Consider the following 24,568-nt stretch of genomic DNA (forward strand, 5'->3'; position numbering starts at 1 on the left):
CAGTTCCTCCTTCTTCAAAGACTTAACATAGAGCTCCATGTTTCATAAGACATACTCAAGCTCACTCCATGCTCTCTGGAGCTTTAGCAGAAGGGAATGCCCTTTTTTTTCTTCTTCTCTTTTTTTTTCTCTTTTATTTTTTTTTTTGTTGTTGTTGTTGTATTTTTTCTTTTATTTATTTATTTTTTGTATTTTTCTGAAGATGGAAATGGGGAGGCAGTCAGACAGACTCCCACATGCACCTGACCGGGATCCGCCTGGCATGCCTACCGGGGGGGAATGCTCTGCCCAACTGGGGTGTTCACGCTCTGTTGCCACCAGAGCCATTCTAGCGCCTGAGGCAGAGGCCATGGGGCCATCCTTAGTGCCCGGGGTGGCTTTGCTCTGGTGGAGCCTTGGCTGCGGGAGGAAAAGAGAGAGACAGAGAGGAAGGAGAGGGGGAAGGGTAGAGAAGTAGATGGGCGCTTCTTCTGTGTGCTCTGACTGGGAATCAAACCCGGGAATCCTGCACACCAGGCCAGTGCTCTACCACTGAGCCAACCGGCCAGGGCCTAGGAATGCCCTTGTTGATCAAGCTACCCAAAAGAAAATTATATGGAGCAACCATGACAGACCGAGCAAGTCTCATACTATTCATCACCAGAACGCTGCAGCCCGGTATAAACAGTTTCAACTTTCTCGGGAAGCAGCACGGCAGATTGGGAAATCCTGTCCAAGGGGTCCTATACTGCCCCTTCATTTGGAGTTAACCCTCAAGGACCCCTACCAGGACAACTTTGGCAGATGGATGTTACTCATATACCTTCATTTGGCAAACAGTCCTATGTCCACATTACAGTGGATACATATTCCGGATCTATAGTAACCTCTGTCAGAACAGGAGAGGCTGCTATGCATGTTATAGCTCATTGTCTGTATGCATTGTTCTATTATTGGATTTCCTAAACTGGCTAAACTGAAAATGCTCCTGCATATGGAGCAAAAGCATTTAATGTATTCTGTCATGCTTACAATCTTTAAAGTTAAGGTATTATTAAAGTGTACTCAGCAAACATTTTAAGGTCAATTTAAAAAAAAAATTTAAAAAGGGGTAGTCATATCCTGGAACTCCTACAGGTCTGCCATATCATGCTTTTTACCTAAAAAAAAAAAAAAATTACATTTCTTTTGAATGCTGATGAACAGGAGACACCAAATCTTTTTCGCCTGCAAACTACTACCTTCTTTATTACAATAGATCCAGCTAATAACACTGTTTTGTCTTTTTCCAAATAGCTCCAGCTATATGGAAAAGATTTATATAGGCGGATGGGAATCCTCAAACCCCTCAGTGAGATCTTCTGAGCATGGCTTTTAAGATACCTAGAGGCAGAAAAAGCCCAACAGAGATCAGGGGAACTACCAGCTTTTAGGATACATCCTTAAAGGCTCCAGCGCCCCAAAGGGGTCTCATAGGATGCCATCTGGGTCCTGCTTCAATAGTGGAAAGGAAGGTCATTGAGCTAAAGCCTGCCAGGCTTACATGCCTCTGCTGTGAGGAAACAGGGACACTGGAAGGTAGGCTTCCCCCTCGCTCCTCTAAGGGAGGGTTCAGTCTCTTCCAGCCCTGCTCCAGCCACCTATGACCTAACCTTGCCCAGAATGCTGGGGTTTGCCACTGAAGGCGGAAGGTGCCCAGGGCTGTCGGCCCCATCTATGACACTGTGGATGAGCCTAGGGTATTTCTTCCAAGAAGCAGGTAAACTGATCTCATTTGCACAAAGGCCACTTAACTATGTTTTGCCTGAATAGTCAGGTTTTTTATTCTTCCCTCAAAGATCTCTGTTGTGGGTGTTGATAGTCCTATTTTCTGCTGCTTTGCTTAATATATAGTGTTTCCTTTATCCCTCCTACCTCAATGCCCCACTCATATTTCAGGCTGGGACCTACTCTTAATTTAGAGCTCTCTTTCCCCCTTTTGCCAACTTCTATTATGAATCTACCTTTGCCACCCAGCTTAGTGTATCCCAAGGTTCTCTTTACCATGCCACAGTCGCAGAGCTCCAGGGAAAAGCAACCTGGTCTCATCGCTCCAGGCAGAGGAGAACAGAAGCTCCATATCCACGCATGCTGCAAATGGCTTTTCCAGTCTACCTGAATCATTACCAGCTAGAAGCAGCGGTCATTGGGACTTGGACATGAGCTGCAAAGTATAGAATGGTGACAACAATTCCAGTGCCATGAGGACTTTTCCTGGATGTGGACTTTTCCTGGACTCCTGCTCCCTGTGACAGCTCCTAACAGACTGAACTGGGGTTGGGTTGCATTTTTCAGGGATTTGGCATGGTGTTGGGGCCAACTTGGACTTCGTGAACATGTTAAGGACACTACTCTTTTATGGATTCTTGCTGTATTGGCCCAAGAGTTTGCTTAAAGGCTTTTAATCACTGTAAAAAAAATAGAAGACTGGATAAAGAAGATGGGGCACATATACACCATGGTATACTATTCAGCTAGAAGAAATGATGACATCGGAGCACTTACAGCAGAATGGTGGAATCTTGATAACATTATGCGGAGTGAAATAAGTGAATCAGAAAAAAACAAGAACTGCAGGATTCCATATATTGGTGGGACATAAAAGTGAGACTAAGAGACATGGACAGGAGTGGGGTGGTTACAGGGGGTAGGGGGAGGGAAGGAGGGAGAGGGGAGGGGGAGGGGTACAAAGAAAACTGGATAGAGGGTGAAGGAGGACGATCTCTCTTTGGGTGATGGGTATGCAACAGAACTAAATGACAAGATAACCTGGAAATGTTTTCTTTGAATATATGTACCCTGATTTAGTGATGTCACCCCATTAAAATAAAAATTTATTCATAAAAAAAAAAAAGAAAGAAATGTGCAAGTGGCCAAGCTCTAAGAAATGTTTAGGTCAGCTGACTCAACGTATACTTTATTTACTTTCAGGAAGCTACCAATAACATAAAACATCTGTACCACACAATTCTTAAAACTAAATCAACTCTATTATAAGCTATACTTGGCCAAAATGTAGAAGCTTTAGCATTATACCTAACTGCTCAAAACTGGTTTTTTGCAATCTTTTTATTAGTATTTAAAATAGTTGGTTCTGAAGACCGAACAGACTATATTTTACCACCATTATAAAAAAATTGAAAGCAAGCATACAGCTTGTACACATGTGAATTTGTGATAGTGTGGCCTCAACTTTTAAAAAACATGGATGATCCTGGTTAGCCAAGGAACTATAAATAGAAATGGCACAAACAGACAAAACTATAACAGCAGAACTATTATTGAGAGAAAAGGGTTTGGGTCTTTCTCACAGTGAGTCTGAACTGGTTTGTACTCTGCCCCATAAAAATTCTCTTTGTTCCTGTTTATTCTGGTGGACTTTCACAGAAATTCAAAGAAAGAACTCAGGTCAAAAATCAGACAAATTTGTAGAGGTACAACAATTTTTTTAATGCATGAAACAAGTTAGCAAAAATCTGCTCATTTGGACTTATACACAGAATTTTAATGTTTATTGTTTTTGTTAAGCATATAACAAACTGGCTACAAGCCCAGTCCAAAATTCTTTTAAAATACTTCCTAGCAACAGGACTGCAAGTTCATTAAAACTCCATTTATTTATAAAGACTACTTAGCCTATCACAGCCAAAAGGAGAAAGGTCAGCATGTGCAAAATGACTTCCCCATAGCACATTGCACTGGTTCTCTTCTGCAAGAATAAAGATTGCCTATATTTTCCACACTTAGAAAGGAGATGCCTGCTATCACATAGGAAGAAGCATGACCTTCAGAGTCACAAGACTGGGTCAACTCTGCCCCACTGCTTTATAGCTATGCGGCATTGAACAAATCATTTCTCTAGACTCCATCTATAAAATGTAGGTGATGACACCTCTCCTGCTTTCCTACAGAGCTGTTAAAAGGATCAAATGAAGCTTTATAAACTATAAAGTATCAAGGAAATGTAGGTACTACAAATAAAACTAAACCAAATTATGCAGGAAAACTGTCCTTTTTTCTTAAAATTATACCAGGCCATTTAGGAGTTAGCATTAAACTAATAATATAGTAATTAAGAGCTAGACTCTTACAGATTCTGACCTGGGTTTGAATGTTGGCTCTGACATTTGTTAAAAATAAAGGAAATTTCCTTATATGTAAACTGGCATAATAACAGTAATTAGCCAGGATATAGGCTACTGTGAGGATTAAATGACAATGTGTAAATTGCCTAGCACAGTTTTGCATAGATTACAGTAAGCATAGAATAACTCTTAAACAAAATGTGGGAGGGAGAATGTAGAACCTTTAAATAAACTGGATGCATGTCTTTCATCCACTGCAAACAGGGGAAATGAATATCGTTTTCCAAACCAAGATAGCACCTATTTTCATATTCTAGACATGATCTCATGTGACAGCCCAAACTGGTAAATTCAGTAATAATTATTTTTTTTTAATTTTTTTATTTATTCATTTTAGAGAGGAGAGAGAGAGGGAGAGAGAGAGAGACAGAGAGGAGAGAGAGACAGGGGAGAGGAGCTGGAAACATTAACTCCCATATGTGCCTTGACTAGGCAAGCCCAGGGTTTTGAACTGGCGACCTCAGCATTTCCAGGTCGACGCTTTATCCACTGCGCCACCACAGGTCAGGCAGTAATAATTATTTTAAAGAACAATTTAACCACTAGTTCTGCAAAAAATTATGTTGTTCTAATATACCCACACTGGCATTCAAGTGAATATGAAGAAGATTCTGTGAACAGTTTAATTCCTCATCCAGATGCATTCTGCTTCAAAGAAACTATCCTCAAAACTGTAAGTTGAAGGAGTCATACATCGATCCTACCAAAGATAAAAATAAACTTCCGTCAGTGCTTCAACTTCAACATTTCCAGGTGAGGGTCCTCTCTTCCATGTTTCATGATGCAGAACTGGGAAGCATCTGCTGATATTTCAGTGTTTTAACAGACTGGGAGTGACTGTTTATTGTCACCTAAGAAGGAGGGAGCCCTCTAAACACACTCATGGAAGTGAGGCTTTTTCACTTAAGCACAGATTTTTCTTTTACACAGGTAGACACTGACGATGTATACTGCTCACAAAAATTAGGGGGTATCCCAATTTTTGTGAGCAGGATATTTAGTCTTCAGGACCTCACTGGCCTTTCCAATCTTCGACTGTCTGCCAAGACCTTCTGTTGAAAGCAATGCTAAACACCTAGTAATTGAGAGAGGGGATCCAATCTCGAGATTCTTGGTCTCTGTCTCCACAGTAAGCTAAAGCAGCAAAAAACTATACACAACAACTCAAACCTCATCATAGCTCCATAGTTTCCCTGCCACACCATTCTTCCCACTCCAGTATAGCGGATGCCTTGGCTTAGCAGATTCTTCCCTGCTCTATCCCGCTGCCTTCACTCTTCTCTTGACCACCTTCTGCACAAAATCCCTTTTCAGGCCCTGCCTCCAGGAAACCTACCCATCCCAACTCCACAGAACTGCTTTTACACAACTATAACTTTCACAAAGTTCCAGATTAATAGCAACTAATGAGATGGGAAATATCACTGCAATTTTTTGTCAAATGAGTAACAAAGAAAGTATTTAGTTATTTTGAGAGAGAGAGAGAGAGGAAGAGAGAGAAAGGACAGGACAGACAGGAAAGGAGAGAGATGAGAAGCATCAATTCTTCGTTGTGGCACCTTAGTTGTTCATTGATTGCTCTCTCATTTGTGCCTTGATGAGGGGGGTCCAGCCAAGCCAGTGACCCCCAGGGAGCTTGGGTTCATGTCTGTTATCCCATGCTCAAGCCAGCGACCCAGCGCTCAAGATGGTGAGCCCGTGCTCAAGTCAGATGAACGTGTGTTCAAGCTGATCTCGGGCTTTCAAACCTGGGTCCTCAGCATCCCAGGCCAATGCTCTATCCACTGCGCCACTGGTCAGACCAAAGAAAGTATTATTTATTTTTTTTTAATTTATTTATTTATTTATTCATTTTAGAGAGGAGAGGGAGAAAGAGAGAGAGAGGAGAGACAGAGAGAGAGAAGGGGGGGAGGAGCTGGAAGCATCAACTCCCATATGTGCCTTGACCAAGCCCAGGGTTTCGAACCGGCGACCTCAGCATTTCCAGGTTGACACTTTATCCACTGCGCCACCACAGGTCAGGCCAAAGAAAGTATTTATTGGATTGCTAGGACAAGGTTCATTGATTCTGATGAATGAATGATTTTTTTAAAAAGATATTTATTTACCGATTTTAGAGAGGGGAGAGGGGAAGAGAAAGAAAGAGATGGCAGTGTCCAGGGCCCCTAAGCAAAATACCCCAACTAGCCAGGTTAAACTTTAAGTGATCTACACCAGGGCAGTTCCCATAACTCTCCACCTAAGCAAACTTGACTGATATCCCACCTCCCCTCACCCAACCTCCCGCTGGAGCAAATCCTCTCACCCCGCCCTAAAATTCCCACCAAAGTTAACCTCCTAGATAGCCTTGCTTACTAAGTCTATAAAAGCTTAAATCCCCAGACACTCAGGCTGACACCATTTTGGACTCAGCCCATCTGTTCACAGATGCATAAATTTCTTATAAAACTCGTCGGGCCTTGTGCATCCCTCCTTTGGCAACCTAACATTTGGCGCCGAAACTCAGGAGGATCCTATGTGGGCAGGACCAGAGGAGGGCTCGGGTCCCCAAACATCTCAGGCTTGCAACTCAAAGAGCAGTAGGCAGGGACAGCTCGTCCTGAGCTAACCTCTGAGTCCCGCTCAGGGTTGAGGGACCGACCTGCACCAGCTTCTTCCCCAGGACTCTCCTGAGCCAGCCAAGAAGGATGCTGGCCATCAGAAGTTTCTCCTCTCCACTGCCGACATCTCAGTCCATACTGGTCATCAATTGGATGAGTGACCCTACGGACCCTCTAACCAAGTTTTCCAATTTGCTCCCTCACCCTCACTCTCATCTCCAAAGCGCTAGCACAAGGCCAGAAGACTCCTCAGCCTCCTGGCTTAGGACCCCTTAGACTTGGGGATTCCTGACCTAAGGGACTCCCCTCACTCTCTCAGGATGATTTGTCTATCAACAGGGACACCTGTCCTTAGCGAGTCACTATCAAGAATCATCGTTAGCACCTGACCTGTGGTGTCGCAGTGGATGGAGCTGCGCCTGGAATGCTGAGGTCGCTGGTTCAAAACCGTGGGCTTGCCCGGTCAGGGCACATACATGAAGCAACTCTGAGTTGATGCTTCTTGCTCCCCTTGCCCCTGACTTTCTCTCTCTCTCTTTCCTCTCTCTAAAATGAATAAAGCCTTATAAAAAAAAAAAAAGAATCATCGTCAGCCACTCACCCCTGCCCTTGTCACCATTCTCTCTCTCTCTCTCTCTCTCTCTCTCTCCCCCCACACTATGGGCAACACACACTTCACACCTCCAAAATCCAGTCCCTTAGGCTGTCTCCTCCACAATTTATATTGTCTCACCCTTAAGGGAGACATCAAGCCAAAACACCTTATTTTATTTTGCAACACAGTCTGGCTTCAATATAAACTAGGCAATGATTCTCAATGACCAGAAAATGGCATTTTCAATTTCAAAATCCTACACGACCTCAACAACTTCTGTCACACAACGGAAAACGGTTAGAAATCCCTTATGTCCAGGCCTCCTTCACCCTCCGCTCCCAAACCCCTCTGGCAGTCCCGCTCCACCTACCTAATCTTTCTCCTTCACTCCAAATTGCAAACCTCCCTCTTTCCCCGCCTGAATCTGACTGTGAGCCCGCAGACCTCGCCATGTGCCACTGGCCGTAGAGGACTCTCCAGCCCCACCCTCAGCCCTCTGCTCCCGGCCTCTAACCCTAGTCCTGTTTTCTCACCGCCCCACACCTGCTCCAGAGCAGCTCAGACAGCTCCCACTTCGGCCTCCCTCCCTGCCCCAGTCTTACCCTTGCGAGAAGCAGCTGGAGCAAGGTCCATGTTCCATTCTCAGTGGTCAATCTTTCTCAAATTGAAAAACACCTTGGGTCCTTCTCATCTGACCCCACTACTTATACAAATATATATTAAGCTCCACTCTCTCACTTGAGGAAAAGCAGTGCAAGCTCATGCCGACAACCTCCATAGACCAGACAATCCCCAGCTAGTGGGGGCAGCAGCCCTTCGTTGAGAAGACTCCCACTGGGGCTATCAAACACACTCTCCTGGTTGCCACCACCAAGTCCATGTGATCACCTGTTTACTAGCAGGGTTAAAGAAAATTGCCCATAAGGCTGTTACCCAGAGGTCCCCAAACTACGGCCCGTGGGCCGCATGTGGCCCCCTGAGGCCATTTATCCGGCCCCTGCCACACCTCTGGAAGGGGCACCTCTTTCATTGGTGGTCAGTGAGAGGAGCACATTGACCATCTCATTAGCCAAAAGCAGGCCCATAGTTCCCATTGAAATACTGGTCAGTTTGTTGATTTAAATTTACTTTTTTTTTATTTTATTTATTTATTTATTTATTGTTCTTTATTTTAAATATTGTATTTGTTCCCGTTTTGTTTTGTTTTTTTACTTTAAAATAAGATATGTGCAGTGTGCATAGGGATTTTTTTTTTTTTTCATTTTTCTGAAGCTGGAAACAGGGAGAGACAGTCAGACAGACTCCCGCATGCGCCCGACCAGGATCCACCCGGCACGCCCACCAGGGGCGATGCTCTGCCCACCAGGGGGTGATGCTCTGCCCATCCTGGGCGTCGCCATGTTGCGACCAGAGCCACTCTAGCGCCTGGGGCAGAGGCCACAGAGCCATCCCCAGCGCCCGGGCCATCTTTGCTCCAATGGAGCCTTGGCTGCGGAAGGGGAAGAGAGAGACAGAGAGGAAAGCGCGGCGGAGGGGTGGAGAAGCAAATGGGCGCTTCTCCTGTGTGCCCTGGCCGGAATCGAACCCGGGTCCTCCGCACGCTAGGCCGTGCATAGGGATTTGTTCATAGTTTTTTTTATAGTCCGGCCCTCCAATGGTCTGAGGGACAGTGAACTGGCCCCCTGTGTAAAAAGTTTGGGGACCCCTGCTGTTACCTATAAGAAACTTATAGAGATTGCCTGACCAGGCGGTGGCCCAGCAGATAGAGCATCAGACTGGGATGCGCAAGGACCCAGGTTCAAGACCCCAAAGTTGCCAGGTTGAGCACGGGCTCATCTGGTTTGAGCAAAGCTTACCAGCTTGAACCCAAGGTCGCTGGCTTGAGCAAGGGGTTTCTCGGTCTGCTGTAGCCCCACAGTCAAGGCACATGAGAAAGCAATCAATGAACAACTAAGGTGTTACAACAAAAAACTGATGACTGATGCTTCTCATCTCTCTCTCTCTCTGTTCCTGTCTGTCTGTCCCTATGAATCCCTCTCTCTGTCCCTGTAAAAAAACAAGAAAGAAAGAAAAGAAACTTATAGAGATAGGAATCTAATAAAAATACTGCCCTCTTTTTTTCTCACCTAACAGAGGCTCTTTCAAAATATCATCCTTGATCCCAGGTCTACCAAGGGTCACCTCTTATTAAACATGCTTTTTATTTACCAATTGGCCCTAGACATTAGACAAAAACTACAAATATTAGATGAAGGCCCTCAAATCCCACCAAAGAATCTCTTAAATATAGCCTTCAAGATCTTTAATAACAGAGATGAAGAGGCCAAAATACAAAAACAGAAGAGATCAGGCTAAATACCAAATGCTAGCCACAGCCATCCAAGGCTCCAATTAAAAAAAAATCAGGGCCAGAGGGAGGAGAATAAACTCACACCTGGTCCCTGCTTTAAACGCAGCAAGGAGCGACACTGAGCAAGTGCCTGCCCTAATCCCCAACCTCCCCCAGGCTCCTGTCCCAAATGTGGCAAAAAGGCCACTGGAAGGTTGACTGTGACCAGACCTCTTAAGGTAGGGTGCCATCCCTTCCCTCTGGACAACACAATCCATTGGACCTTGGCTTGCCCAGCCTCCTAGGACTGGCTACTGAAGACTAAGGGTGCCTGGGCCACACGGCCCCCACAAAAATAACTCCAGAGGAGCCCAGGGTAACTCTAATGGTAACAGGTAAGCTGATCTCCTTTCTCACAGATACAGGGCAAACTTACTCTGCCATATCAGAGTTTTCAGGACCTACTAGTCCCTCCTAGGTCTCTGTTGTGGGAGTTGATGGACTGGTCTCAAAACCCCTCACCACTCCCCCTCTCAGCTGTATTCTTCTAAACACTCCTTTTATACATTCCTTCCACATTATCCCCAGCTGTCCAATCCCAACTCTATGATGAGGTATTTTGTCTAAATTCAGAGCCTCCCATACACTAACACCTCAGCTCTCCAATTCAGATTCCTCTCTCCTCCTCCTCCTCCTCCTCCTCCTCTTCTTCCTCCTCACTACCCCTGAACCTAAAGAGTGCCTGCTGCCTCCCTCACAGGTTAATTCACTAGTTTGGGACACACCCACCCTCTTGGTAGCCTGCCACCACCCGAATACAAATCCAAAGACTCGACTTCATATTCCCGTCAACCACAATACCCGCTTTCCCTAGAGAGCCATTTTACCAGTCAAAAAACCAGATGGTTTCTATTGCCTGGCTCAGGACCTAAGAAATTATTAATCAGGCAGTTCTCTCATCCATCCAGTTGTTCCCAATCCCTACACTATCTTATCCCTTAGTCCCCCTTAATACCTTTCCACTTTACAGTCCTTGATTTTAAGGATGTTTTCTTCACCATTCCCTACACCCAGACTCTCAAAGCCTATTTGCTTTTACCTGGAGTGATCCTGTCTCACTCGTCTCACCAGCTTGCAGGGATGGTCCTTCCCCAAGGCTTCCGAGACAGCCCCCACTTCTTCGGCCAAGCCCTAGCTTCTACCTATCTGCTTTAGTTCTAAACCCTAGCGTTCTTCTCCAAAACGTAGATGAACTCCTCTTATCAATTATCACACACAGACCATTGCCCTTTCCAACTTCCTTGCAGAAAAGGATTAGAGTCTCCCCTAAAAAAGCCCAAATCTCAACTCCCCAAGCCACTTACCTAGGACTCACTATCACTCCTCAACACCAAGCCATGATGACCGACCAGTAAAAACTCACTTCCTCCTTCTCCACACCAACCTCAAAACAAAAATTTCCATCATTCCTCGGACTTGCAGGTTACTTTCAAATCCGAATTCCCAATTTCAGCCTCCTAGCAAAACCTCTGTATCAGGCAACTAAGGACCCCTTACCAGAGCCTCTAGATCCCACCTTAAACATCTCTGCACCCTTTTAAAAACTCCAACAATCCTTTGTCTCAGCTCCCACTCTTACTCGCCCCAAACTCACCAGGCCCTTCAAACTTTACACTGATGAAAGGGAGGGAATAGCTGTTGGCCTCTTAGGACAAGATCTAGGACCAGACCTACATGTCATAGCCTATTTAACAAAACATATTGAGACTACTGTTAAGGGATGGCCAACCTGCCTGAGAGCTCTAGCAGCAGCAGCCGCCCTCCTACACCAGAGCCTAGGTGATATTGTAATCAACTTACAAGATCAAATAGAAAACTAACAAGAGCAGATAGATCAGTGGTCAGCAAACCGCGGTTCGCGAGCCACATGCGGCTCTTTGGCCCCTTGAGTGTGGCTCTTCCACAAAATGCCATGTGCGGGCGCAAAGGCAAGCTTAGGAGTACTCTATTAATTAAGTTAATACCAATGTACCTACCTATATAGTTTAAGTTTAAAAAATTTGGCTCTCAAAAGAAATTTTAATCATTGTACTGTTGATATTTGGCTCTGTTGACTAATGAGTCTGCCGACCACTGAAAGACTCCTTCACAGTCATTACCTTATAAAACAGACAAGGATTAGATCTCCTCACAGCCTGACTGTGGTGGCGCAGTGGATAAAGTGTCCACCTGGAACACTGAGGTTGCGGGTTCGAAACCTTGGGTTTACCTGGTCAAGACACATAAGAGAGTTGATGCTTCCTGCTCCTCCCCTTTCTCTTTCTCTTTCGCTCTCTCTGTCTGTCTCTCTCTCTCTCCTCTCTATAATGAATAAATAGAATTTAGCCAAAAAAAAAAAAAAAATAGATCTGGCCTGACCTGTGGTGGCACAGTGGATAGAGCATCGGCCTGGAACACTGAGGTCGCCAGTTTGAAGCCCTGCGCTTGCCCGGTCAAGGCACATATGGGAGTTGATGCTTCCTGCTCTTCTCTAAAATGAATAAAGACTTAAAAATTAAAAAAAAAAAAAGATCTCCACACAGCCAAAAAAGGAGGATTTTGACTCTTCCTAGAAGAGGAATGCTGTTTCTTTGTCAATCAATCAGGCCTAGTTTGAGGTGCAGCTCATAAACTAACTGAGAGCCACTAAAATAAGAGAATGTCAATCCACCACCTGAAATCCTTGGTTAGACAAGATCAATTGGTATGCATGGCTACCCCAGCTCACAGGTCCTATAACCCTCCCTATCCTCACTCTAATTTTCTTCCAGACCCTGTCTTGTAGGCCACCTTTCTTCTTTTCTGCAGGACTGCCAAGGTATTCACAAACCAATCCACTGGAGAGATTATGCTACTTCAAGCCAGCACTCCATACCAGGCCCTAACCTGAACCTCAAAAGACTGATATCAACAAGCAGCTGACTCCCCTTCGTGCCCTCCCCTCAAATGCTTCAATAACAGTAACCAGCAGGAAGTAGCTACGGAAGAGACCTTTGCCCATTTTCCTTAACAACAAAAGGCTGGAACTTTAGGTTCGGGTCCAGGGCTCCTAAGCAAAATACCCCAACTAGCCAGGTTAAACTTTAAGTGATCTGGCACTGGGGAAGTTCCCGTACCTCTCCACCTGAGCAAACGTGACTGATAATCCCACCTCCCCTCACCCAACCTTCCGCTGGAGCAAATCCTCACCCCACCCCAAAATTCCCACCAAAGCTAACCTCCTAGATAGCCTTGTTTACTAAGTCTATAAAAGCTTAAATCCCCAGACAATCGGGGCTGACACCATTTTGGACTCAGCCCATCTGTTCACAGACGCATAAATTTCTTATAAAACTCATCAGGCCTTGTGTGTCCCTCCAATGCTGATCAAACAGGGAGGGAGGAGCAGGAAGCATCAACTCTTAGTAGCTGCTTCTTATATGTGCTTTGACCAAGCAAGCTCAGGTTTTGAACCAGAGACCTCATGTTCCAGGTCAGTATTTTATGCACTGCACTTTACTAGAAGTCTGGGACAGCTTTATAGCCTACTGCTTCCCTTTTTCATTATTGCTATGAAGTTCAAACTAGTTTTGGGGCCCCAAAAAAATTTTCACTTTCTCTTTTTTTTACTAAGTATATGTTAACATAGTATAATGAAGACATTGAAGTCAGATCTAAATTTCAATCCTGCATTGCAACTTAAATTGTTGTGTGACATTGGGCAAGTTACTTAACCTCAGCCATAAAATGAGAGTCATTTGAAGGTGATTTAATGATTAAAGGTGAACTCAGCTTCTCTTCTGTGCCATTTTTAAGCAAAAGGTGAAAGATTTATGCAATCTGAAGAGAAACTCCAGTATGTGTGCCTTTTTTAGTTACCACAGAATCATTAATCAACCTGAGAAGGTGATTTCTGACTATTTCTCCTTTTCCTCACCCCACAAATGACAAATAAGATCAACCCCTTTGTGTTTTGTAAATTCAAAGTATTTTCATGTAACTTGTCTTGATCTTCCCTCCCAAGCTTCAGCCATCCAGATCTCTAAATCACTACCATATTCAAGAATTTAGGTCAATCATTTAAATCATTCTTTTTTTGTTAACTGAGATATAACAGACATACCATAAAACTCATTCTTTTAAATATACAACTCAGCAGTTTTCAGTATATTTACAGGGTTGTGGACTCATCACCACTATCTGATTTCATAACATTTTTCATCACCCCAAAAAGAAATCCCTTAGTTGTTACCAGTCTCTCCCATCCCCCTGCCCCTCAGCCCCTGGCAACCACTAATCTACTCTCTGTCTCTATCCATCTGCCTATTCTGACGTTTTATATAAATGGAATTCTACATGTGGCTTTTTGTGTCTTCTTTTCCAAGAGTCTTTGGTTCCTCTCTTGTATCTCCCTTCTAACCCAACAGCAAGTAATATTGGCTGTAGCTCCAAAATATATTCCAAGTTTGACTAGTCCTCACCAACCCCAGTGCTACCACGCCAGTGCAGACTGCCATCATCTCTAGCTTGAACTTCTACAATAGGCTCCTGACTGGTCTCCCTGCTCCCATTCTTCAATTCTGTCCCCACTAGCACATTTTCCACATAGAAGTCCAAGTGATCTTTCTGTGGCAGGCAGTTAGACATAAGCAAAGCAAGGACGATGGGCCAGGTACAGAAGGTCATCAAAGCAAGGTTGATAGGGCAGGCCTCAGTTGTGTTTTCAGCTCCAGGCCCAGAAAAACAGCAAAACCAGACAAGCAACTCAATGTTGGGCTGACCTCTGGACCAGCGGCATTGATTAAGGACCTCTACCCTGGAGCTGACTAATCAGTGTAGATCATGACCCTGAAGGACACAACTGGAGAGCTGATGATTCTATTGGGATCCTCTCCTGGGAACCTCCCTAAAAATCTCCAGCCTTAAAAGCACTTAGGATGGAGACCCCAGCTCACTCTCCTTCCTGGGAGCACACTCGTGCCTTTCCCCTTCCCTTCTTCTCCCTGACCGCCAAGCACGTGACCTTTACCCTTCTCTCTTGTAAGCTCCAAAGACCCCTTCTATAGCCTCTGTAACTTGTCCCCTAAAGCCCATTTCTTCTACCTCTGTGACTTTCCAGATAAACTTTCTCATACAGTTTGAGTCTTGGCTCTGAATTCTTCCCTTGCCAGGACTCAAGTACCACGGCTGCTGAACCAAGGTCTAGTCTGACCCCACTGGTCTAACGCCGGTGCCACCAACATTTCCAAATGTAAATTCAATTTGTTTAACATCCTCCAATGAACTTCATCAGGATAAATTCTAATCCAGGCCCCTGCATGACTGTCCTATTTACCTCATCTCCTAGTACTCACCTCTCATTCACTTCACTCCAGCCACAGGTGCCACATTCATCCCTTTATGCAATGAAACCAAATGCAGTCTCCCCTCAGAGCTGTTGCCTTGGCCTTCCCTCAGAATGCTAGTCTCCCAGATCATCACATGGTAAATTAGGTGAGTTTCCTGTTCAAATCCACATGCTCAGAAATGTCTCTTCTATTTCCTTAAGGAACTACCCACCAACACCAACACCACTCTTTATCCAATTATCCTTCCTTTTCCCCTCTGGAGCACTTACCGCTCTTTGAATTTATCTATGTGAATACTACTGTCAGTATTCTCTACTCAAATAAAACCACAATCAGGGCAAAACACTTGCTGTTATTCTTCCAAGCACTAAACAGTGCCTGGCACATGGTAGATGTAGACTGAACGACGGCCCCCAGAATAATGTGTCTACATCCTAGAACTTGTGGATTTGACTTTTTTTTAAAAAAAAACCTTTACAGATATATTTAAGGATCTTGAGATGAGATCATCCTGGATCCTGTCATGGCCCTAAATCCAGTTGGAAGTATCCTTCTGAAAGAAAGAGGAGGAGAGGACATAAAGGAAAAAGAAAGAGAAGGCCACATGAGGACAGAGGCAGAGAGCCAGTGATACAGCCTCACAGCCAAGGAATGCCTGGAGCCACTAGAAGCTCCAAGAGGCAAGGAACATTCCTCACCAGAGCCTTCAGAGGGCGCGTGGCCTTGCTGACACCTTGATTTCAAAAAAAAATTTAAGATTTTTTTATGTACTCATTTTAGAGAGAGGAGAGAGAGAGAGAGAGAGAAGGAAGAAAGGAGCAGGAAGCATCAACTCCCATATGTGCCTTGTCCAGGCAAGCCCAGAGCCCCGAACCAGTGACCTCAGCATTCCACATTGATGCTCTATTCCAGGGGTCCCCAAACTTTTTACACAGGGGGCCAGTTCACTGTCCCTCAGACCGTCGGAGGGCCGGACCATAAAAAAACTATGAACAAATTCCAATGCACACTGCACATATCTTATTTTAAAGTAAAAAAACAAAATGGGAACAAATACAATATTTAAAATAAAGAACAAGTAAATTTAAATCAACAAACTGACCAGTATTTCAATGGGAACTATGCTCCTCTCACTGACCACCAATGAAAGAGGTGCCCCTTCTGGGAGTGCAGCGAGGGCCAGACAAATGGCCTCAGGGGGTCGCATGTGGCCCGTGGGCTGCAGTTTGGGGACCCCTGCTCTATTCACTACACCACCACAGGTTAGGTTTGACTTCAGATATTTAAACCTCCATAACTGTGTAAAAATATATTTGGATTGTTTTAAGCTATGACATGTATTCCATGGATTCTGTATTAGTTTTCCTGACTAAAATTAAAAGTCTGTCTCTTACATTTTTGAAATTTACTTTAATTTGATCTTACATTGAGCCCATCACAGTTTATAGTCTTTTTTTTCAAAATAAAAACCAATAGACATTCAAAATAAACTACTCTTTAAAAATAATACACTACTCTTAATATTTTCCCCAAAAAAATCATATATTTGCTTCCTCTATTGAAGAGTATCTTCAAATTAAAACAATATTTCTGCATATGACATTCTACCATGTTACTGAAATTATTCTCATTAAGACTAAAGACCTATTCAAATTCTTCCATCAGTCTTTATTTTTATTCCTTGACCTCTCTAAAGCCAAGGGCATGGTGAAGCAGTATGTTTTAGTTTGTCCTAATCTCCTCAGTGCGTACCTTAGTGCCAGGCACTTAGTAGATGCTCCAAAAACACTTTTTGAATGGTTAGAAAACTGCAACTCTAGATGAATGAATGAATACTGTACTGCCTCTCTCAAACAATTTCTCTAAATCTTACTGTCTCTTCTACCTTTGTCCAAATCCTAATTTAGAGGTAAATAAGGTTCTTTATTCAAACAATCATTCCTTGGTATCCATAGGGAATTGGTTCCAGGATTCTCCCCTGATACAAAAAACTCACAGATGCTCAAGTTCCTTATATAAAATGGCATAGTATTGGTATATAATTTATATTTGCACAATAAACTACGGCAGAGTATACCTACACATCACTTTACTCATGTAGATTCATATAAACAATGCTCAGATGGTGGCAAATTTGAATTTTGCTCTTTGAAATTTTTTGGGATTTTTTCCCCAAACATTTTTTGTATTTTTCTGAAGCTGGAAACGGGGAGAGACAGTCAGACAGACTCCCGCATGCGCCCGACTGGGATCCACCCGGCACACCCCTGGGGCGATGCTCTGCCCACCAGGGGGTGATGCTCTGCCCCTCCAGGGCATCGGGGCATCGCTTGGCCTGACCAGAGCCACTCTAGCGCCTGGGGCAGAGGCCAAGGAGCCATCCCCAGCGCCTGGGCCATCTTTGCTCCAATGGAGCCTTGGCTGCGGGAGGGGAAGAGAGAGACAGAGAGGAAGGGGGGGGGGGGTGGAGAAGCAAATGGGCGCTTCTCCTATGTGCCCTGGCCGGGAATCAAACCCGGGTCCCCCGCACGCCAGGCCGACTCTCTACCGCTGAGCCAACCGGCCAGGGCCACCCCAAACATTTTCAATGCATGATAGGTTGATTCTGTGGCAAATCCATGGCAAAACCCATAGGTAGGGGAGTGCTAACTAACTGTATTAACTTAGCCACTATGTCCCTCAGGGATCGCTTCCTCCGACTCTAACTTTTATTTCGTATCACTGAGCCAAAAACCAGCACTGCTTTCCTTCTCTCCTCCCAGCAATTCAATAAGACATTTTAGTCATCTAACCCCGGGTACTGAAGAGGAAATACTATGATGTTTCTACCAAAAAGAGAAAAAAAAAGATTTTCTTCCCTTATTTCCTTTGTCATCCCTGTTCTCTCATTTACCCACACTTTTTCTAAAAATTGCAAACATTTAAAGAACTTCTTTTCCTTTATTCTCTTGGTCAAAAATGTCACCATCTCTCCTCCTTATTAGAAAACAGTTTTACAAATCACTCTTCTATTGTTAAACTCTCAAGAACAAAATAAAAGTTGATATATAAATACACAAATGTCCACAAGCATTTTGTCAGACCAGAAACAACTAGTTTCTACAATAACTTAAGATTTATTTTCCCAAATGACTGTCAGAAATCTATAAGCATATTAGGTAGATTTACCTCCAGGCAATTCTAAAGCATTTAGATATGCTTAAAGATTTCTTTCCATGACTAAAAAAGAAATTCATGGACTTTAAGGTACACAAAGCTTAAGCATACAAGCTTTGAGAATATACGAAGAGACCATTATTCATATGAGAGACAAAAGCCAGGCTTTGGAATTTTACCATCCAACATTCAAATTCTATCTCAGTCAACTGTATCCATAAGCAAGTTATTCACTTCTCTGAGCTGTTTCCTCTTCTGTAAAATTGAAATACTTTACCTCAAGTTACATGGTTAAGAGGTAATATGTGAAAACCATATAAGGCATATAAAAGTTCAATAAACTGAAGCAATTACCAATACCCACAATTCTGGAGCCACTGAAAAATGTAGACAGAAGAAAAAACTGTGTCTTTAAACTGGGTATTTAAAAAGCTGATATACAAAACAAGATAAAAAGGTGAACTCTAGAAGTAAGCAAATTCTGTCAACTGACTAAAACAATGACTAGAATTCTCTAGACTAGAGTCTAGCAGGGGTCCCCAAACTACGGGCCCGCGGGCCACATGCGGCCCCCTGAGGCCATTTATCCGGCCCCCGCCACACTTCCGGAAAGGGCACTTCTTTCATTGGTGGTCAGTGAGAGGAGCATAGTTCCCATTGAAATACTGGTCAGTTTGTTGATTTAAATTTACTTGTTCTTTATTTTAAATATTGTATTCATTCCCATTTTGTTTTTTTACTTTAAAATAAGATATGTGCAGTGTGCATAGTGATTTGTTCATAGTTTTTTTTTTAGTCCGGCCCTCCAATGGTCTGAGGGACAGTGAACTGGCCCCCTGTGTAAAAAGTTTGGGGACCCCTGGTCTAGAGTTATCAGTCTGCTTTCCAGCCAACCAAATAGCTTGCAGAGGCGGAGGGAGAAATGGGAGGAATAAAAATCTTTAAAAAGTTCTGCTTCAGCCTGACCAGGCGGTGGCGCAGTGGATGGAGCATCGGACTGGGATGCAGAGGACCCAGGCTCGAGACCCCGAGGTCACCAGCTTGAATGCGGGCTCATCTGGTTTGAGCACAAAGCCCACCAGCTTGAACCCAAGGTCACTGGCTCCAGCAAGGGGTTACTCGGTCTGCTGAAGGCCTGCGGTCAAGGCACATATGAGAAAGCAATCAATGAACAACTAAGGTGTTGCAGCACACAATGAAAAATTGATGATTGACGCTTCTCATCTCTCTCTGTTCCTGTCTGTCTGTTCCTGTCTATCCCTCTCTCTGACTCAATCTTTGTCTCTGTTAAAAAAAAAAAAGTTCTGCTTCAAACAGACTCAGTGGAACACATTTCAAGTTCACGTAAGAGAAGCATGAAGAAACGCTAAGTAGATCAACTTCCCCTAAAGCAATAGTGAACTTCAGAGATTCTTGCCACCTCCAAAAAGAATTCTTTACTGGCAAAAAGAAACTCTCTGCCCTGACCGGTTGGCTCAGTGGTAGAGCGTCGGCCTGGCGTGTAAAAGTCCCGGGTTCGATTCCCAGCCAGGGCACACAGGAGAAGCGCCCATCTGCTTCTCCACCCCTCCCCCTCTCCTTCCTCTCTGTCTCTCTCTTCCCTTCCCGCAGCGGAGGCTCCACTGGAGCAAAGATGGCCCGGGCGCTGGGGATGGCTCCTCGGCCTCTGCCCCAGGCGCTAGAGTGGCTCTGGTCGCAACAGAGCGACGCCCCGGAGGGGCAGAGCATCGCCCCCTGGTGGGCAGAGCATCGCCCCCTGGTGGGCGTGCCAGGTGGATCCTGGTCGGGCGCATGTGGGAGTCTGTCTGACTGTCTCTCCCGGTTTCCGGCTTCAGAAAAATACACACACAAAAAAGAAAAGAAACTCTCTGCTCCAACCAGTATTGTCATCATTGTACAACAGCATCTATTGTGTCGAGCACTGTTCTAAGAACACAAAAATAGACAAGATGTAATCTCTGCCAACACATTGAAAGTAAGAAGAAACAGTTAAGAAAATTCCAAACTTGCCCTAGCCAGAGTTTTAGGCAGCGTATGGCTGTCCTGGATTCTATTCCTGATTAGGGTACATAGGAAAAGCACCCATCTGCTTCTCCACACCTCCCCCTCTCATTTCTCTGTCCCTTTCTCTTTCTTTTCTCTCTCTCTCTTCCCCTCCTGCAGCCATGGCTCAATTGAAGCAAGTTGGCCCTGGGAACTGAAGATGATTTCATGGCCTACACCCCAGGCACTAAGAAGAGCTTGGTTGCTGAGCAACAGAGCAACACCACAGATGGGCAGTGTATCGCCCCTAGAGGACTTGCCAGTTGGATCCCAATCAGGGCACATGCGGGAGTATGTCTCTGCCTCCCCTCCTCTCACTGAATTAAAAAAAAAGAAAAGAAAAAGATAAATCAAAACTTAGATATTACACAGTAAGTATATAACAAGTGTGTAGCAGTGGATACAGTAACAACTTTTTTCTCTTTTATTCTCCCCATTCTAAAATATGGCAGTGTAATCCCTCCCATCTCCAACATAAATGGCTTCCCATTGCTATAAGATAAAGACCAAACCTAATAGCATGCTCTACAAGGCACAACATGGTCTCTTTTTTTTTATGTTTTATATATTTTAGCACCAGTTTTTATTTATTGATTTTAGAGAGAAACAAAGGGAGAGAGACAGTAACATCAATCCACTTCTGTATGTGCCCTGACCAGGGACCAGACTGGCAACCTGTGAGCATTAGGACAATGCTCCAACCAACCCAGTTGTCTGGCAGGGCTGGTCTGACGCTTACTTTCCTCTCTAGCACAATCTAGTCCCTGTTCCTGAGCCTCAGAAGATTTTTCTCAGATATATCATGTCATTCCCTCTAGGCACAGGACCTTTGCATGTACATATTACCTTTGTATATCACATATTACACTCATCTCTTCTCTCTTTGCCTAGAGAAGTACTTTGTCCTTCAAAATTTGTTTTACTTCTCCCTTCCAAAGGAAAATACTCCTTTACCTTAGGCAGTATAATATGATCAAGAGCACAGTTCCTGGAGTTCTAAATCCTAGCTCTGCCACTTACCAGTTCTACAGTTATAAGCAAGTTGTATAACACTGTGTACCTCAATTTCTTCTTCTGTAAATGAGATTAAATGGTTGTCGTAAGGACTGACTAAATTCAAGCAAAATATTTTAAGAATATCTAGGTCAAATCTCTCTATTCTATTTTCTTTTTCTTTTTTCTTTTTTGACAGAGACAGAGAGAGTCAGAGAGAGAGACAGATAGGGACAGACAGACAGAAAGGGAGAGAGATGAGAAGCGATTCTTTTTTGTTTTTGTGGCTCCTTAGTCTCCTTAGTTGTTTATTGATTGCTTTTTCGTATGTGCCTTGACCCAGGGGAGGGGGGGCTACAGGAGAGCGAGTGACCCCTTGCTCAAGCCAGTGACCTCGGGCTCAAGCCAGCGACCTTTGGTTCAAGCTAGTGAGCCTCCGCTCAAGCCCGCAACCTCGGGGTTTCAAACCTGGGTCCTCGGCATCCCAGTCTGATGCCCTATCCACTGCACCACTGCCTGGTCAGGCTCTATTCTATTTTCTTATAGCAGAACTGTCCCCTAGCATTTCACACTTGTCTCTCCCTAATAGACTAAAATTTCTAACAGAGCAGAAACTGTTTGTTCCCTAGAGATAGGACACAGGAAGTATTCAATAAAGATTTATTGGGGGGGGGAATAGATGAAAGGAAGGAGTTGAGGCCCAATAAAGTAGCTTGTCTAATTAATATTATACATAACTTTATCTTATGACTCCAAAGCCCACACTTTTCCACTATACATGCTGCCTCCTAGGTAAATGCATTTACAACTGCATTTTTGCAGTTTTGCAACTGTTATTTATGTGGCCAAGAAAGATTAAAACAATAAAAATCACAGCTCTCACATTGCTCACCTGGGTTCCCTCCTCTTTAAAAGAGTAGGATGCTCATATCATCTTAAAGTAAGTGTCTCTGGATTCTAAATGTCAATCACAGTAAATCAAGTTATGTGTCAATTTTTTAAATATTTTTTAAAGGCTGTTTAACAAACATACTGAAAACCAAATGGCAAGTGGTTTTCAAGGAAGACCTTCATTTTAAAGAATTTGTTCAAGTGATTTAATAAACCCTATTAACAAAATAACTTACTAACTAGTAAGTCTTTGCTCAGAAATTATAAGATACTCCATGAAAAGTGTTAATAGCCACATACAAACACTCCAATATATGAATCAAAGCTGCCACTGTGAAACCGTAGGACATAAACAATAGTGGAGAAAACATGTTTAAAATTATCTTAGAAAAGTACAAAAATCAGGCTGACCACTACACAAAAAAATAAATTCACAGGATGCTATGTTGTATACTGTAATGTAATACAATTAAAATAGGCTTTCAAATCAAGCGTAAAATGTGGTAACGATCTTGACATCGTATGATACTTTAAAAGTTGAGATAAACTCACAATCCTAACCCAACTTCAGCAGCAATCTACAGTGTCCCTTCAAAGCAGGAAATAGGCAAGAGAAAGTGGAAACTGTAAGAACCATTATAAATACACCCTGGAAAGCTCAGGACAAGTCAAAACCTAAGACAAAAGATCGGGTGCACAGGAAATGCAGGGACACTACTGCCAAAGGGCTGTCAGCCACTCCCAGGGAGAGCGGAAAACATGTTTGCTGCCACCTTGGGCCCCTCTGCGCTCCACGAACCTAAAAGGACCAGCTGCAGCGAGGGACGCCTGCTCCAACGCGAACTCTGGAGGGAGAGGGAGTTAGCTGTCCCGACCGCCGAGGCATCGGGGTCGCGGGTGTCAACCGGGAGCCACCGGGGCGTTCTCCCCGGCACTGGCCACAGCCAGGAGGAGTCAGCTAGGAGTCCAATGAAACCCAGGCCTGCGGGGAGCCCCGTCACTCCTCACCTTCAGGGTCCACAGCGCTGCACTTCGCATCAGCTGCTGCGGCGACCGCTGCCCACGCCGTCCGGCAGCGATCAGCGCTCCTGCGCTCAACCAGAGCCCCGCCATTGTCGCCCCGGCAGACTGGAGCGTGACTGACCTCTCACCTCACTGAAGGGGGCGGAGAAGGGGAGCGCCTGCGTTTCAACCAATCATGAATCAGGGATCCACGGCCCCGCCCCCTGCCGCGCGGGATGGGTGGGAACCGGGACCGAACCAACCACTGGAGCCCAGAGTAGCAGCGCTACTGACGGGTGCGCGCTGGGACCCAGAGGAAGGTGAGCGGGCTGGCAGCGAGCCTTCCTGACGCGGGTTAGTGTGCGCTACCTACCCAACCTGGGAGTGAGGCCGGGAGGTCGCAGGAGTTCAGTCTGACCTGCTTGGGGTCAACCCTTTACTGTACCAGCGTTCACTTAGCAACCAACACGCAGTCACTTCGCCATGACTGCAGTCCCGAGTGTTCTTAAATCAGTGGTTTTCAAACTTTTTACACTTGGGGATGGGTGAAAATAGGAGAGTTATTTCTGGGATCCTTAAGGCAAAAATCACCCTGAGCATAAGCTAATTTGACAACACCAAGGTAGTTAACTCTTTTCAGACTGGCTGGAAATTTCTGGCAGACTAACCAGGGCTGAAAAACATTGTCCTAAGTCACAGACATGTGCCCAAACTATGTTCCTGTATGTTTGAAGGCATAAATTGCAAAGACCAAACTAAGGCAAGGTTTTAATACTTGCAATAAGGTGGAGAACACTTGAGGTCTAGAAATAGGAGACCTGAGCTCAAGTCCTACCTTTGCCTGTAATATGGGGGGGGGGGGGGGGGGGCAGAGGGTGATTCGCCATAACCAGAGCCACTTTATGTTGCTTACAAGTAGGGACCCTTATTAGTTAAACTACTAAGGGCCATACGTGTGCTAGATGTCTCACATTCTGTCTCATCTAATCTTTACAAGAACCCTAATTGCCTACATATTATTCCCACTCTGAGAAATTGAACGTAGACAGGTAAAGTCACTCAGTCAGTAAATGGTGAAACTAGGGTTGAACCGGCCTGGCTGTCTTCAGGGACTAAGCTTTTGTTTTGTTTTAATATACATCAAAGAGAGAAAACTATTATATCACCCAGGGCACCCATCACACAGCTTCAAAAAATCATTTTGTCAATCTTGTCTCATCTATTCTCCCTTTTTATTTTTTGACAGAGAATTTTAAAGCAACTCTCAAACATCTGGTCACCTCACCTAGAAACAGGCCAGAATCTTGAGGCTCTGCTCTTAACTATTTTGCTACTACTACAGAGTCACCTTAATGAGTCACAAAGGCAGGAATGACCTTGAATGTGTTACAGCATGGCGAATGTCAAAGGAGATACAAACAAAATGTTTG

At 44.4% G+C, this 24,568-nt stretch overlaps 1 protein-coding gene across 2 annotated transcripts in view; it reads right to left on the reverse strand.

The window, feature by feature from the left end:
- PCCA (propionyl-CoA carboxylase subunit alpha) overlaps window positions 1–23,286 on the reverse strand; it is a 450,416-nt gene extending 427,130 nt beyond the window's left edge. For both annotated transcript variants that reach the window (XM_066234359.1, XM_066234358.1), the window contains exon 1: window positions 23,145–23,286. In XM_066234359.1, coding sequence (XP_066090456.1) covers window positions 23,145–23,249 — 105 coding nt within the window. In that variant the 5' untranslated portion in view covers window positions 23,250–23,286. The remainder of the gene's footprint in view (window positions 1–23,144) is intronic.
- Window positions 23,287–24,568: the final 1,282 nt, after the last annotated feature.

Source organism: Saccopteryx bilineata, chromosome 6, assembly GCF_036850765.1.
Source record: "Saccopteryx bilineata isolate mSacBil1 chromosome 6, mSacBil1_pri_phased_curated, whole genome shotgun sequence".
NCBI lineage: Eukaryota > Metazoa > Chordata > Mammalia > Chiroptera > Emballonuridae > Saccopteryx > Saccopteryx bilineata.